The sequence below is a fragment of the Lepisma saccharinum genome, chromosome 4 (genome assembly GCF_977018435.1).
Source record: "Lepisma saccharinum chromosome 4, izLepSacc3.1, whole genome shotgun sequence".
In the NCBI taxonomy this organism is placed as follows: domain Eukaryota; kingdom Metazoa; phylum Arthropoda; class Insecta; order Zygentoma; family Lepismatidae; genus Lepisma; species Lepisma saccharinum.
The window spans coordinates 77,030,677-77,046,156 of NC_139232.1; the positions used below are offsets into that span (position 1 = coordinate 77,030,677).

Sequence of the window (15,480 nt, forward strand, 5' to 3'; positions counted from 1 at the left end):
ATAACGTTGACTCATTCCCGTGTTTCATTTTCTTCTGTATACACAAATGTCACAGTTTGAATATCGGACCAGTACTTTGGGATAACAAACAAAAGTGTACCGGACAATAATTATGGGACAGAGGGATTATAGAGGGGGGCCAAAGGAATTTTTTTTTTGTTTCGGCTAAAAAACTATTTTAGGGGCAACAGGCCCCCCCCCAAATGTCAAGATAAAGACAAATTGACGCAGGGATCTGACCCCTGTGTCCCACTCTGATTTCCATGAAACTTGGCAGGTGTATAGAGGGGCCCAAAGGAAGAAATAAGTGTTCTTGTGTTTCAGCTAAAAAAAACTATTTTTGGAAAAAAGAAAAAAAATGGTGTTAGTTCAGAGATTTGCTACTAGATGGCACCACTTGTCAGTTTACTAAAAATTACATTTCTGAAAACGTTCTCACCAAGGGTAGGATTCCATCCTTCAACCATTTGGTTGTGGAGCAGCTGCCTTAACCACGAGACCAAACTGCCACATGCTTTGGGAAAGACCTTTTCTGCTATATTAGCTTCAGTGCAATCTGTAAATTGAAATGATACAACTTTGGGATGAACAGGTTTCTCTGAAAAAGTTCGCACCAATGGCAGAGATTCAATTGTTGGCCTTGTATGTGTTGTAGTTCCACATAGGCGGGTCAAAACTTCCACTACCTTTTCTTGCTAATTCAACATGCTAAATTACTAAATAAAGTGTAATTCAACTGATATGAAACCTGTGAAAAGGTGTCTTTACCATGATTCGATCATTTACATTCCGCATTGTTATACAGACCTCTTAATGCATTAAGAAAGCTAGAACAAGTTTACAAAATAATGTGAACATATATTCATGGTGAAAAGAATCAAAAGCATGTTTGAAATCCAAAGCTAAAATAGCACTATTTAGACCGACTACTAGACCAAACTCCCCCTTGCTTCCACCTTATGTTGTATTAGCTTCAGCAGAATATTTAAAAACTGAAAAAACAAAACAAATAATGAATACATGTCTCCGAAAGGTCTAGCCAAGGGGAAGATTTGATCCTTTGACTTTATGATTGAGCAGCAGCTGCATTAACCAATAATTCAGCTCCCTCTTGGGGAAACTCTTGGTAAGTACGTGGCAGAATATACTTTAGGACAACTGCTCTTTTTCCCTAAGTTACTGTATGTGGAAGAAAACTGATCCCTAAAGATGAAAGAAAGTGGGTTACAAGTTTGACTCGTAATCATTGAATCTCTGAATGCACAGCTTGTATGTGCACATTTGCTTCCTTTGCAATCTCAACTGGTCAGTCTTGTTCAATGACATTTGAGCATCTTTGGGAAAATTTATCAACCCAACTGTGTACCACTTTGAATGTCAAGTAGTGTGCTTCAAAAGATACATACAGAGTTCCCACACACCTGGAAAACTCAGGGAATTTGAAAAAAATACAAATCTCGGGGAAAATCTTGTAATTGATTGATGGTTCCCAATGAAGCAAAACTGAGGGATTATAATATGCTCCTGTCTGTGGATACTCCAGGCTGTTGTAGCATTTCTCTTTCGGCAAGGAACTCATATCTTATTGTTTGTTTGTCTGTCTGTCTGTTTGTTTCTTATTTTTAAATGTGATTCCAGGGCTGGTGACCAAGTGTATACCCTCATAAATTTTGCACTTTTTAAAATTTAATTAGCTGATTTCGATATTTTACATGACGTAAAATATATTTTAAGAAGTGGAAAACGCATAATAAAGATAACCTGATGTCCAAAGTTAACCAGTGTTCATCTGATTTCCCTTATTAGGGAGTATTTATAAGTTTTTTCTTCCTTCTTTTTTACAAAATAGTAAAAACTGGAGTGTCCTGTTTAGGTAAATATTTATTTTCTGCCATCTTTTGTATACAATATTGTTGATTGTGTAATTACTGCATTTAGAACAGAATTTTAAATACTTACTAGTGCCATATATGAATTATGTACTGTTCATAAATACTTGTTCATATTTTAAGTTTTTGATCATGTTCAACTATTGTTATAGTCATGACAGGACGTGAACTTTTACGTGCCTCAAGAGCTCACACATGTGTAAAATGGAATTACTTGCAGGACCAGCAGATCTACATAATATCATGTAGTCAAATAGTTTTCTCAACAGATATGCCAGAAACTTAATATCATGAAGTGAAGGGCAGTCGAATGGTGTATACTTATCCCCACATCACACTTGCACTTGCAACAGTCACTAACTTACCATTACGTACTAGCATTCCTCATCTTAGATTAGGCTTGTTTTGTTCCTGTCATTATCACTGTCACTCATAATATTACCAATTTTAAAGCATGTTTCTCTTGCAGGATATTTGTAGAGTTGGTATTTAAAGGCTCAGGCAAAGTATGTCTACTTTTGACACTAGTTATAATCCCCGGTGGATTGATCCAGGTGTCAACCCAGAGTGGTCTAAGTGGCTAGAGGACGTAAAGGACAGTCGGACACAAGCAAAGTGTAAAACTTGTAAAAAAGTGTTTGAACTTAGAAAAATGGGACGTGAAGCTATAGTAAGTCATTCAAAAAGTGCTGCACACAGAATAAATATTGAAGCTCAGTTGCATCAATCTGTGAAAAATTATTTCCTACCAAGCACAAAGTTTGATGGCCAAAATAAACCTTCTAGTGCTTCAGTAAAAAGTGAGTTAGAAGAGTCAACACTTTCAGTCCCTTCACCAAGTGAACCAAAATCTACTTTGGAAAATTTTGTTGTGAATGAAGATGTAAGAGCAGCAGAAATTATGTGGACTCTAAAAATGATCATGGGCCATTGTTCCTTTAATTTTCAGGCAGGCTTAGGAGACATTTTCAAGATAATGTTTAAAGATAGCAAGATTGCTCAGCAGTTTACACTTGGTCCTACGAAAGTGTCATATTTAATTTTGTATGGATTAGCACCATATTTTACAAATTCTCTTAAAGACTATATTTTGTTGAGTTCCTCCTTTGTTGTGTGCTTTGATGAATCTTTGAATAAGATTGTTCAGCGTGAACAGATGGACATTGTTTTGAGGTACTGGAATATAGTTGATGATCAAGTGTCCGATACCTCACCTCAGTATTTTTGGATCATGCAACAGCCAAAGATCTTCTCGGGAAGTTTCTAGAAGCTTTGTCATCTCTGCCTGTTCAAAAAATGGTTCAAGTGTCAATGGATGGACCAAATGTAAATTGGGCTTTTCTCCATGAATTGTCTAAACATCTGGTTTCAGATGAAGAAGATCCAGAGCTACTATCAGTTGGTAGCTTTGGTCTTCATGTAATACATACATGGTGCCTTTCAGCATGGTCACAAGAAATCTGGGTGGAGTGTCCATGAATTTCTTAGATGCGTCTATTATTTCTTTAAAGATTCTCCAGCTCGGCGTGCAGATTACACAAAAATTACTGGCAAAACTGTTCTACCTCGAAAATTCTGTGCTTCTCGGTGGGTTGAAAATGTAGCTGTTGCTGAAAGAGCTATAGCCATTTTCTCTGACTTGAAAAAGTATTTTCACTAGAGTAAATGTTTCAAGGGATTATACTGTTTGTCAAGAATTATGGCAGGGCTTAATGATCATTTTATGCTTGCAAGGCTCAACTTCTTCACGACTAGCTAGCTCATTTGAGCCTTTTTTGACAATGTTCCAAACCCCCAAACCTATGTTCCCATTTCTTCATGACTCCCTAGAAAGTGTTGTTAGAGATGTAATGGGGAGATTCATAAAAAGTGACATCTTTAACAATGCAAAATTAGTTTTAAATTAATGCAAATTGATGTCAGGAATTCTGACAACTTGATTCCTTTGATAAAGATTGATATTGGAATTGGTGCCAAAGCTGCTTTGGAAGCTAAAGAGGTGAATAGAAGCTTATGTTTTTTACTAGCTGCAGATTTTTTTTGCAGTCAACAACAGAGAAGAATGTGGAGCATAGTCCCCTTAAGTTCAGGTTGGTGAGAGCCGCTAGTTGTTTAGTTCCGAAGCAAATGACTCAGTTTCCAAAGCGATGTGCTCAGCGCATGGAAGACCTGATACAGGAACTTCTCAGGAGAAAGAAAAGGCTGTAACTGGTGATAAAGTAATTTGCCAGTTTAAGACATTGTTGCTGTCAGTAGTGAAAAGGAATTGAAAGAGAAGTTTTGTAACTTTTCAATCAAAACTGATGCACTATATTTTTTTAGAGGTGTTATGAAGGGTAAGGATGACTTGTCCGAGTTATGGAGCACTGTTAAGTTGGTTTTGATTTTATCACATGGCAATGCATATGTGGAAAGTTGGTTTTCTGTAAATAAGCAGGTTTTAATAGAAAACTTGAAAGAAGAGTCTGTTGTGGCTATTCGGCAAGTTTATGATGCAGTGAAAGTGGTAGGAGGAGTGTCAAATGTAGAAGTAAGCAAATATATGATCCAGAGTGTTAAAGGTGCACGTATTAGATACGAAGAAGCATTGCAGAAGATGAGAAAGAAATGTGATCACTAGGAAGACAAAAGGAAAGAAATGAAACGTAAAGCATGTGAGATCCATGCTATACAACCCAAACAACAAAAGATACAAGAAGAAGCAAAGGCTATTGCAGAACAATTAAAAAAATTGAAGCTTCTGAGAAGTAAAGTTTCTTAATTTGCTGTATCAAACATTAAGTACATTTCTTGTTTTATATTTCAGTCTCAGTAACTTATTATTCCTTTTGAAATCTGTACTAATAATTGTCACTTCATTTTTATGTTTTAAAAATTCCAATAATTTGTTTGTCTTAACTATTATTGTATGCATTAAAGATTAATTGATATTATATCCATTTATAAACATCTATGAAAAGTGTGAAAATATTTCAGTGTTCTATATCGGATATGTTAGAAATTGTTTCAGATTTGTTTAAAGTTCTAGAAAACTGGTCATCTTTGTTCTTAATTACATGCAAAGAAGTGTAATTTTATTTTATTATTGAACTAGTTTTGTTATTTGCATCAGAAAACAACAGTAATAAAGAAGGTGGGGATCGTATGGCTATGAGGAGAAATGGAAGAGGCCATTATAAAATTATAGTAGTCATTTACTGTGCATTCAATACTCTGGAAAAAATATGAGAATTCTGGAAAACCCAGGGAAATCTCAGGGAAAATGGATTTGGAGTGTGCGTGGGAACCCTGTACACTAACTTTTGATTACATACAGGGTTTTCTATATTCTTCTATGGAGTTATTTTTAAATACTTTTGATTGACAATTAACTCCAGAATGAATTTTTTTCCAGAATGCTAATTTTAGGGAATGAATCCCTTTGGATTCAAAATAAATGCAGCAAGGTTCAGATGGGCAGCACATACGATTCGCATAGTAACCTCACTAAGAGAGTTGTATAGCCCAGGTGGTAAGAGGGAGCAAGGAAGACCTAAATTAAAGTGAGTGGATGAGGATGTCCGGAAGTCCCAGTGTAAAACTTGGAAAATGGTAGCACAGAGTAGAGATCAATGGAGACAAATCTCAGAGGAGGCTAAGGTTCATCAGTGGACTGTAGCGTCAAAAGAAGAAGATCTAATGTATCACATATGCTATAAACAAATTCTTTCAGTTATTTTTATACAGCGGACAATTTCCAAAATAAATCGACCTATAAAACAAAGTCATGCAATGAAAACAAATAGATACGAACATTTGACATTTCAAAGAAACCAATTATATTAAAAAGCTTAAATATCTTCATTGCAATATTCATGGTGATTATTATTTTTAAAAATTCCAAAATACATATATATTGTAAATTTTATTTTTCACATTTTTTAGTTTACCATACACAAATTTAAGGAATAAAATATATTAAAACACTTGAAAGTACAACTTAACAATGGTTACAACATGAGTGATTCTTGCAACAATATTTGGCTTTCTGCAGAGCATATATGAAAACAACCTACATAACTTTATGTAATATAGCAAGAAATATTGGCTTTAGTGACCAAAAAAAAAGTTATTAAAACTAGTGATAGTAAAAAGTATGAATTTAGTGGCATCAAATAACAAATATTTATAACCAAACTGATACAAAAATGGCAAATGAAAACAATGATATATTTATCTCCTTTTCCAGATTGCTTTAACCCATTAGCAATTCACTTAAGTAAGTTTAACATGACATACAAAATAACAAAGATTACTCAAATAAATTTTGTTTCATTTTTGTTCCCCTTTAGTAATTAACATTAAAAAACTCTTGAGGATGGGTTCACATGAAGATCAATAATTACAAAAAACGCTCTCGCAAAAGGAACTAGTGATGACTAGAATGTACGGGAGCAAACAATTTCTTACATTGTTGTCCTTTCTCAGAGCATGACAAGTACCTGCTTACCATAATTGGACGGTGGGCTCTCTTTAAAGGAATCCTACCTTTTTGTTCTAAAATCTTATTCAGTCTTCAATCAATTTCCATGTATAAGCCATCAATACCTTTCAGTTCCAAATACAAACTTTACAGCAGAAAATGTGCATACAATCAGAATAAACATTGTAGTGAAAGCAACCAGTGTTATGTAACTGGATAGAGAAAGAAATACCAAATAACTGCTACTCATACCTTAACGTATTTCTTTTTTTAAAAAAAGCATACCGCAAGGGTGGTATCCCATGGGGTTTGAATAATTGGTAAGATTACCTTGATTTTGCAGACAGTGTCTTGTAATGGAGATTGTGATATGCAAACAAAATTGGAAAATCTGATAACTGAGTTTTTATAAGTCCACTTTTGTGCACAGATAGGCTAATTGGGACTGGTTATGCAGTTTAAAGTAGGATCTGAACCAGGTATCGAACCCGGGACCCCTTGATTGCAAGGTGACGACTTTATCACTATGTCATCAGGGAGAGACAGAAAATCTGCAAAGAAATCCAAGGCGTTAAGTATCAACACCACAAAAACAGGCCCAATTACTATTGATGCGTAACTGGGTAGTGAGGTTGTTAAAGATGACAGTGGTACGTAAAATGTTTCACAGTGCATTCTGAAAGCAAATGGTGCCTTCGTGAGGAATTATTCAGTACAAAAAAGCAGTAAAATATCTATGAAGACCAAGCACTGCATTTTTCAAAGCAATGTTGTGTCTGGTTTTATATGGGTCTATGGAAAGATCACCTCTACTACAGACCTTCATTAATTGCTGTTCGGCAATAACTTTGAGCCTGTATAATCCTGAAGTCATTTGAAAACCAAAAACTTTGGAGGAGGACAGGAGACACTGAGGGGTCCATACTGATAAAATTTTAGGAAAGAAAATTATGCTATTGAAAGTGAGGAGGATAGGCATTAGATTGGAACCTGCAAGAGAGAATGGACATTGGAGCATTGGAAGAAGATAAGAGTTGGAAGAACCATCGGCAGGACAAGATTGTGGTCTCTTGTTGATGCCCAATGTTCCACAAGAGAAACCAGGAATTAAATCAAGTATGTTAACAACAGGTGCTGATTACTGTTATGTGATTCTGCTTAGTAGTATGAAATGCATTGCTGTATATAAAATATACTGTCAAACTACAACTTAAAATATACTGTCAAACTACAACTTAAAATATACTGTCAAACTACAACTTAATGTAAATTTTGTGACAGACATTCACCAGCATCTATTACGAATCTTTATTACCCTGTTCCAGATTCGTGCACAAGTGTGTAATTTTTGTTTTTGATGCAGATTCCTTTTTAGTCACAATGTTGGTGATTTGACAAAAATCTGATTCATTCTTTTATTTTGCCTGTGTTCTACTTAAATGTATTATGTATGTATGTATTATGAAAATATACTGCTGGACAATGAAAACCGGACACTTTAATATTTGACATCTGAATTGCAATAACAGCTCGCAGGTATATTACAGAATGTTCAGCAGATCATGTAGTACCATATGCACCATTCATAGGCTCGAACTTTGTTTATGCATTCGTACTTAATTCAGTTTCTGCAACATTTAGTTAGCCCTTGTACCAGAGCTTTTATCGACCCATTGCGTTATCACAAAAAATGCAAGTGTCCGGTTTTTTTTTGTCCAGCAGTATATATTTTACACATTTTATAAGAAAGCAACGCTCTAAATGAAATTTATAAATGAGGAAAATTATTTTTTTGAAGTTGCTGGACCATTGCTGGATAAGCGGAATAAGTAGTGTCAATGCATAATGCATAATTTGCCAACAGGTAAATGTGTTGATATCAACCACATATTTTGACCAGTTATGGAAGATATCAGCAGTGCAACTTCCAGACTTCAACAGGCTAGTATAGAATAAACAAAACACAGGAAGCATCAACAGTTCATCATGAAATGCCTTGCATGCACTTCTGATTAACTATTCAAAGACATACTGCAATTGTTTACCAAGTTTAATTTTTCATTGCAACAATCTGAATGAGTCCACACATGTTACATTTTTTATTATAACCATCTGAGCTTTCTATTCCTTGTTTAACTGCCTGACCAGCAAATCATCCGTCAAATATTATTTTTCTCATCTATGTGCTCTAAACAAAAAGAAATGGTGAAAAATTAACTTCCATTGCCTATATTATATCAGGAATGAAACTACAAAATCCTTCAAACACCAAATGTATCAATGTTTTATGGAACAACAAATTCTACTTCTGTTTTATACTTCCCTTGAGTGTTCCCATTTGTTTTTTAACTTTGTTCCTACATTGTAAACAAGAGTTTCAAACAATCTGAAATAGTCTTGAGGATAGGTAAGACCTCGTTAAAGTAGTCGATGATAACCGAGTCACCAGTTTACCTATCCTTATGACTTAGAGCAATTGCAGTGTTATTGTGAAAATGTCTTGTCAAGGACATGGGAACATTAGAACAGAAGTTAAAAGTATGTTTGATCTGAATAATAACATGATTAACTTCGTTGTATATGTTTAAAAAAAAAAAAAAAAAAAAAAGTTATTCATTACAGCACTGAAAGAATGCACAATACATTTTGAAACAACGGTGTAAAATAAATTTACAGTTAAAGTAAATCCTCAAGTACACAAAATAATAATAAGCATTACATAATTCATTTATAATATCTTGCTTATATGCACTGGATAAATTTTCAAGTATGATTCATACTCATGATCTAGCTCATTCTTGATTAGCGGTTCATTTATTACACTTCATAATTAAACATTAATTTTGGGTCCAATTGAGAAAGAAAAATAATTCACCATTTTTGATATGATTTATCTTATCTTAAGATGGACTGATATGAAACTTTCCAGCTACGAATAACCAAAACTCATAACTCAGCTTGTGATAACTGATTTGAATAAACTTCAAAATCAAAATAAGAACAGAATATTAAAAGTAACCTTTACATATGTTATTTATAAAAGTTTCCCTAATACAAACAAAATTCTAATGATCACCATATACTACACTGTAATTTTGCCTGTCATATTAAATGTTGTCCACAGAGTATTCTGTATTACAGTCAATAAGGATAGCTTACTCAAACAAAGCTAGCTGCAGCACTGATCAAGCACCATGTACAGTAGCTGACAAGATCTTGCATTGTTCTTAAACAAGTTCTTGGTACATAATTGTTTAACTGAATACATGGATGTTCTTTGACATACAAATTGCATTTTTCATACCACAAGACTTTCCACCAAATGAAAAGATCGTGAACTTACATTATTAAATATTGCATCTGGAAAATAATATTCATTTTTTTCAAATAAAGAAATAAATACTCCTAGTGAATGAATGAGTTTGATCTCTAACATATGACACATATACATTTGTAGTGAAAACAAATACTTTATTTCTTTCAACGTGACAGTTTGAAGAACCTTTTCCAAATTAAATTTATCCCAATACAAATGTATCTTAATAAAGATGCCTTAACTCACTCATGTTACATATGAGTGCACGACTTTCCTATGTACAATTATATTTATCCCGACATAAATGCATCTTAAAAAATACAGATGCCTAAAGTAATTCATAAACATATTCATCTATGTAATTTTACATTCGTTGAATACAACTAAAACTTCTGGATTTTTATATGAATATATATCCAAAGAAAAAATATTCTCATACAAAATAATGTATAGATTAAAGCAATAGAAACTGAAAATTCAAATATGTAATGGCCTTAAAATATACCCATGTCATTTTAAAAATAATGAAAGACTGGTTTTGATGAGCAACGTAAATGATCTATAGCTGCCTAATGACTTTCAGAGTTTCTAAAAAAGAGTTACAAAACCATATGAAAAGTAGTTTCAAAATTCTTGTACTTTGCTCTAGTCTCCATGTGGTACAAGCACTAGTCATATCTTAAAGCTTCCGTTTACCTATTACAAAACATAACATGTCTACAAATAGTATTAATTCGAGTATTTTATAGCAACTTATTGCTAGAAGGCACATTTTAAATATTACTATGAATACAAAGTGCATTAACACTTCAATTACACACGCACGCACACATATGTAAAAGCATCACTAAACTAGTTACACCAATGACTCCTTATCACTGTGGCGCTTCCGAACGCCCTTCCCATTATCTCCCGGCCCCATTTCAGAATCTGAGGCATAGATCTGGTAAGCATCTTCCATGTCCGTCACTCCTCTCGCCCTCAGCATTTCCTGCCTGATTATTATCTCGTTTGTCAAATACGCTTCTCGTCGAATCTGGTCACGAAGTTTTCGAGGCATATCAGGTATGCACCAGCGCACCAGGATCATTACAAATGCCACCACATTCTGCAAAGAGCAAGAAAGATGTCTGATGCTGTGAAAGTCAGGGATCATAAAAAAATGTAAGTTTGTATTTCACATTCGGAAAAGGTATAAACGTGCTTTCAAAATGAAAATGTTTAATTTGTGCAATACCTGTACATTTTATATCGAATGTCAGATGTCATTTTATGTGCTATTTCTTTATTCAAAATGATTGATTGATTGATTTAGTTTATTTTACTTCGCGTTTTGTGCCTCTTGGCTAATTTGCGAAGATGGGGATGAGTGATGAAATTGATGAATGGACATTCACAAACAACCAAGCCCGACCGGGATTCGAACCCGGGACCCTTGGCATCGCAGCACGATGTGCTAACCACTCGGCCACATGGTCGGGCTTTATTCAAAATGGACTGATACTTTGATATTTTATTCTCCACAAATATATGCCTCTACTAATGGTGATAACTGACAAAATATTGTGTAAGGAATATGAAGGATACATTTATCTTATCTGCGATATGCATTCTGACGGTTCTCCCCCGTTGTCACTGTCAAAAAGACTTCAAAAATGAAATTAAATTTTCGACTGATGGAAAGAAATGGATATAGATGAAATAATTGCAAGTGTAATCAAAGACCAATTTTATAAATATTTTCCCAGTGGCTAAGTTACAATTTTTTTCACACACAGCAGATCTACTATGGTAAGCAGGTCTACATGGTAAGCCAAAGACCCGGGTTCAAGTCCTGGTCGAGCCTGCATTTTTTTGTATAATCATTGTTGGTTTCTACAAATGAGCATGATTTGACAACCAGGTACATCACAATGTCAAAATAGGTGAACTGAAACAGAATTAAAAAAAAAATTCTGCATTTAACATATAGGGCATCCACTTGCAACTGAGGGACTAATTAAACCAGTTTATGACACACTGAATTATATTTTAGCAATATTTTGGTAAATTCAGATAGAAAACATTCTTCCGCTATACCAAATTGAAAATTGACACATTTAACTATTTCAAGCAGCTAATGCTATAAAGATGGTCATGAATTAGAAAAAATTATCTAACCAAGATGAGGGTGATGTAAGTTTGAACGACTGAAGCCCACTTAATATCCAGAGTCTAACCAGGATTAAATCTGGACATTTACTTAGAATCACAATAATTGTACAAAACCTTCACCATAAGAAAATGAACAATAATTTACCAGAAAGAAACAGGCAAGTGGAAGCTAACACCAATATTATATGGAAACGTTCCATGTTCCAGAGTTGCTCTTCTTGTTCTCGTGACCAACTAACTTCAAAGGTCCACTGCTTTCATTAACATAGGTCATGGCATGTGATAGAGAGGGTGGTATCACTGGCTTCACTGCACTGTCTACACTTGGCTACCACACTACACCAAGAAGAAAAGTAGAAGATACAGATGAGCACTTCACATCACCAGTGCCATCAAATGGTGGAAATCACAACTCCCACCAACCAAGTGTAAAGAATGCAGTGTCTTAGATGCTACAACCTAAATTAATGTAGGCAGTGTGACGTAAATCGGTCACAAGAACAAGAGGAGCAAAATGTAAAAAACAGATTTATTTTCCATACAATATTTTCACCAGGTTTACAGTACCGCACCATGAACACAAATATTTTCTGTAACTTTCTAGACCACCACCAGAAGAATTAAAACATTTGCCTAGTATTTTAGGACCCTTCAAAGAAGAAAATTACATGGTGAATATATATATGATTTATACCTGCATCTATCAGAAATAATTTTATTTCAACCTATTTGTGACCCATCTCAACAGGAGTTTAACAGTGATCTTGCTTTCTCAGTGCAGATGTTTAGAATATTTTCATTAGCAGACATCAATATAAATGCCTACTTTACTGTTATATTCAAATTGATTCTGAAAAATAAATAACAAATATCTTATTTGCACTTAAAAATGAGAAAACACTATACTTCCAATTTTTTTTTTTTTTTTTAGTATATTTGTGGATCATGTTGCAAGAAATCATGGATAAAAACTCTGCTTTCAATGCAAAAATCATTGAATCTCAGCCAGAAACTGCCACCTAGTGAAACACATATTGCATAAGAGAAGAAACAAAACTTGTGCACTTAGAATTTGAAGGGGAAAATGAGTGTAAGTTGAATATACAGGGTGGTGCAAAATTCCGTTTACAACGCTTGGGAGGTGAATCGCCAAGTAAAAACAAGGAAAAAATGCCATGTGAAAAAATGTCGAAATCGGCACCGTTTGCGAGTGACAGGAGTGCGAAAATTGCCTCACACCATGTGTAAAGTACAATAACTCAAGAAGGAAGAAAGATGGTAATGTCGGATTAAAATAATACAAAGAAAGTCGTGCCTGACGAATACAATGGTGCAGCAATTGAGGCCCAGTGTAAATTGCGCGAGGGGACTCTCAAAGAAAGTGGGGAATCCCCTGATGGAAAATATAGAAAATTTACTACTATTTTCTACATAACGTTAATGTTGAGATCGGAATGTAGGCAGTAAAAATGACGACGTATGTTCACATGTTCCACTACTGCTGGGACACCGTCCCACACTCGGGAAATAGGAAATTGACCCGATAATGACGCTATGCCGTCAGATTACGCTGAGATTGATTTCAGCTAATTGATACAGAAAGCCCCACTAGAGACGCTGGAACTGTAGGTCACCTGTTACGTATTAGCGTTGGTGGATACTACGTACAGAGTGTAGTCGACCGTTGTTCTTCATGTCTGTTCTGCGTGTCGCAGCGTGGAGTTTAGTCTGGTTGAATTGCGCCAAGGAATATTGTACGTACGTAGAGTACGTATTCCAGTGTTCTTTCTCGGTTTGCAACAACTGCGTGGACCTGTGTGACATTACGTGGGTGCTAATAACGGTAGTTGTGATCCGTCACTCGGAGGGAAAGTGCCCCTGTTGCTGGGCAGTTCTCGAACAGGACAATGGCGGAGTACTCTACCCACAAGCTTGCTGATATGCATCTCGTTTGTGGAGAGGCAAACCGAAACAGCCGTGAAGCACGGCGTTCGTATCACGAACGTTTTCCCAATAGCCAGTTACCAGCACATGCACTCTTTCAAAGACTTGATGCTCGACTGCGTGAAACTGGATCTCTACTACCCCGTAGGTGGGATTGTGGAAGACCCCGCACTGTGCGCACTGTGCAATTTGAAGAGGACGTGTTGCGGGCACGATACGAGACCGTCCTGGCACCAGCACACGTGTCATTGATCGTACGCCACAAACTCACCATAGCAATGTGTTCCGCGTTCTTCAGGAGGAGGGATTGCACACATACAAATTGCATAAGGTGCACCACATACTGCCCACGGACTTTCCCCTACGCATGGATTTCTGCCAATGGTACGTGCAAGAAACTCTTGCCATTCCAGATTTCCCAACAATAGTTTTGTGGACCGATGAGGCAATGTTCACCAGGGACGGCATGTTCAATAGCCACAACAGCCACGTCTGGGATATGAACAATCCGCATGCAATCATTGTGCGCCATCATCAACATAGGTTCGCAGTGAATGTGTGGCATGCCGTAGTAGGTGACCACTTGATAGGCCCGTACATTTTGCACTCTACTTTGTGTGGTGGGAATTATCGGGTATTTCTACATGACGTATTACCCGAACTTTTGGAAAACGTGCCACTGGCAGGTAGACAACGTATCTGGTTTCAACATGACGGCGCCCCCGCACATTTCGACCAGGGAGCCAGGGCATTACTCGGCGATCGTTGACTTGGCAGGGGTGGACCTTTACCGTGGCCACCTCGTTCCTCCGACCTCACACCACTGGATTTCTTTGTATGGGGAGAAATGAAAAGGCTCGTGTATGAAACCCCTGTGGAAAGTGCTCAGGACCTCGTTGCTCGTGTTAGTGCCGCTGCTGGGACAATTGGTGACATGCCAGAGGTATTTGACCGTACCAGACAATCAGTGCTTCGCCGATGCCATCTTTGTCTTGAAGTCAATAGCGGACATTTTCAACAACGTCTCTGAGTATACCGGTGATTGTGAGTCCCTATCAGCACCTCATAGTGCTGGAGATCGCTGTACTTCATACCATCGATCTGCATGTGCGGAGGTTGTTCGCTTCTCAATGGAATCCCTTCAAGATGAGCTGTGCCTGGAAATGTTACATGCCATTGTGTGCATTTTCTCGCCATTCTCCGTCTTCATTCCTTCGAGAATTACCCACTTTCTTTGGGGAGCTCTCTTGTAGTATGTACAGCCTGACGTCATGTTGCCATTGTTTAACTTTTGTTTTTCGTACTGCAAAGTAGTGTGTCAACATTAAGGGATTGAAAACATTTTTTTTATGATTTTCCGGTATTTTTTTCCATTTGCGACGGTGTCCCAGCAGTAGTGGGACATGTGGACATACGTCGTCATTTTTTACTGCCTACATTCCGATCTCAACATTATGTTGAAAATAGTAGTAAATTTCCTATATTTTCCATCAGGGGATTCCCCACTTTCTTTGAGAATCCCCTTGCGCAATTTACACTGGGCCTCAATTGCTGCACCATTGTATTCGTCAGACACGACTTTCTTTGTATTATTTTAATCCGACATTGATACCTTTCTTCCTTCTTGAGTTATTTGTACTTTACACATGGTGTGAGGCGATTTTCGCACGCCTGTCACTCGCAAACGGTGCCGATTTCGACATTTTTCCACATGG

At 36.3% G+C, this 15,480-nt stretch overlaps 1 protein-coding gene across 5 annotated transcripts in view; it reads right to left on the minus strand.

Annotated features, from left to right (window-relative positions):
• Positions 1–9,202: 9,202 nt before the first annotated feature.
• subdued (anoctamin 1) overlaps positions 9,203–15,480 on the minus strand; it is a 90,193-nt gene continuing 83,915 nt past the window's right edge. For all 5 annotated transcript variants that reach the window (XM_083120808.1, XM_083120810.1, XM_083120809.1 and 2 more), the window contains one exon: positions 9,203–10,775. In XM_083120808.1, coding sequence (XP_082976934.1) covers positions 10,524–10,775 — 252 coding nt within the window. In that variant the 3' untranslated portion in view covers positions 9,203–10,523. The remainder of the gene's footprint in view (positions 10,776–15,480) is intronic.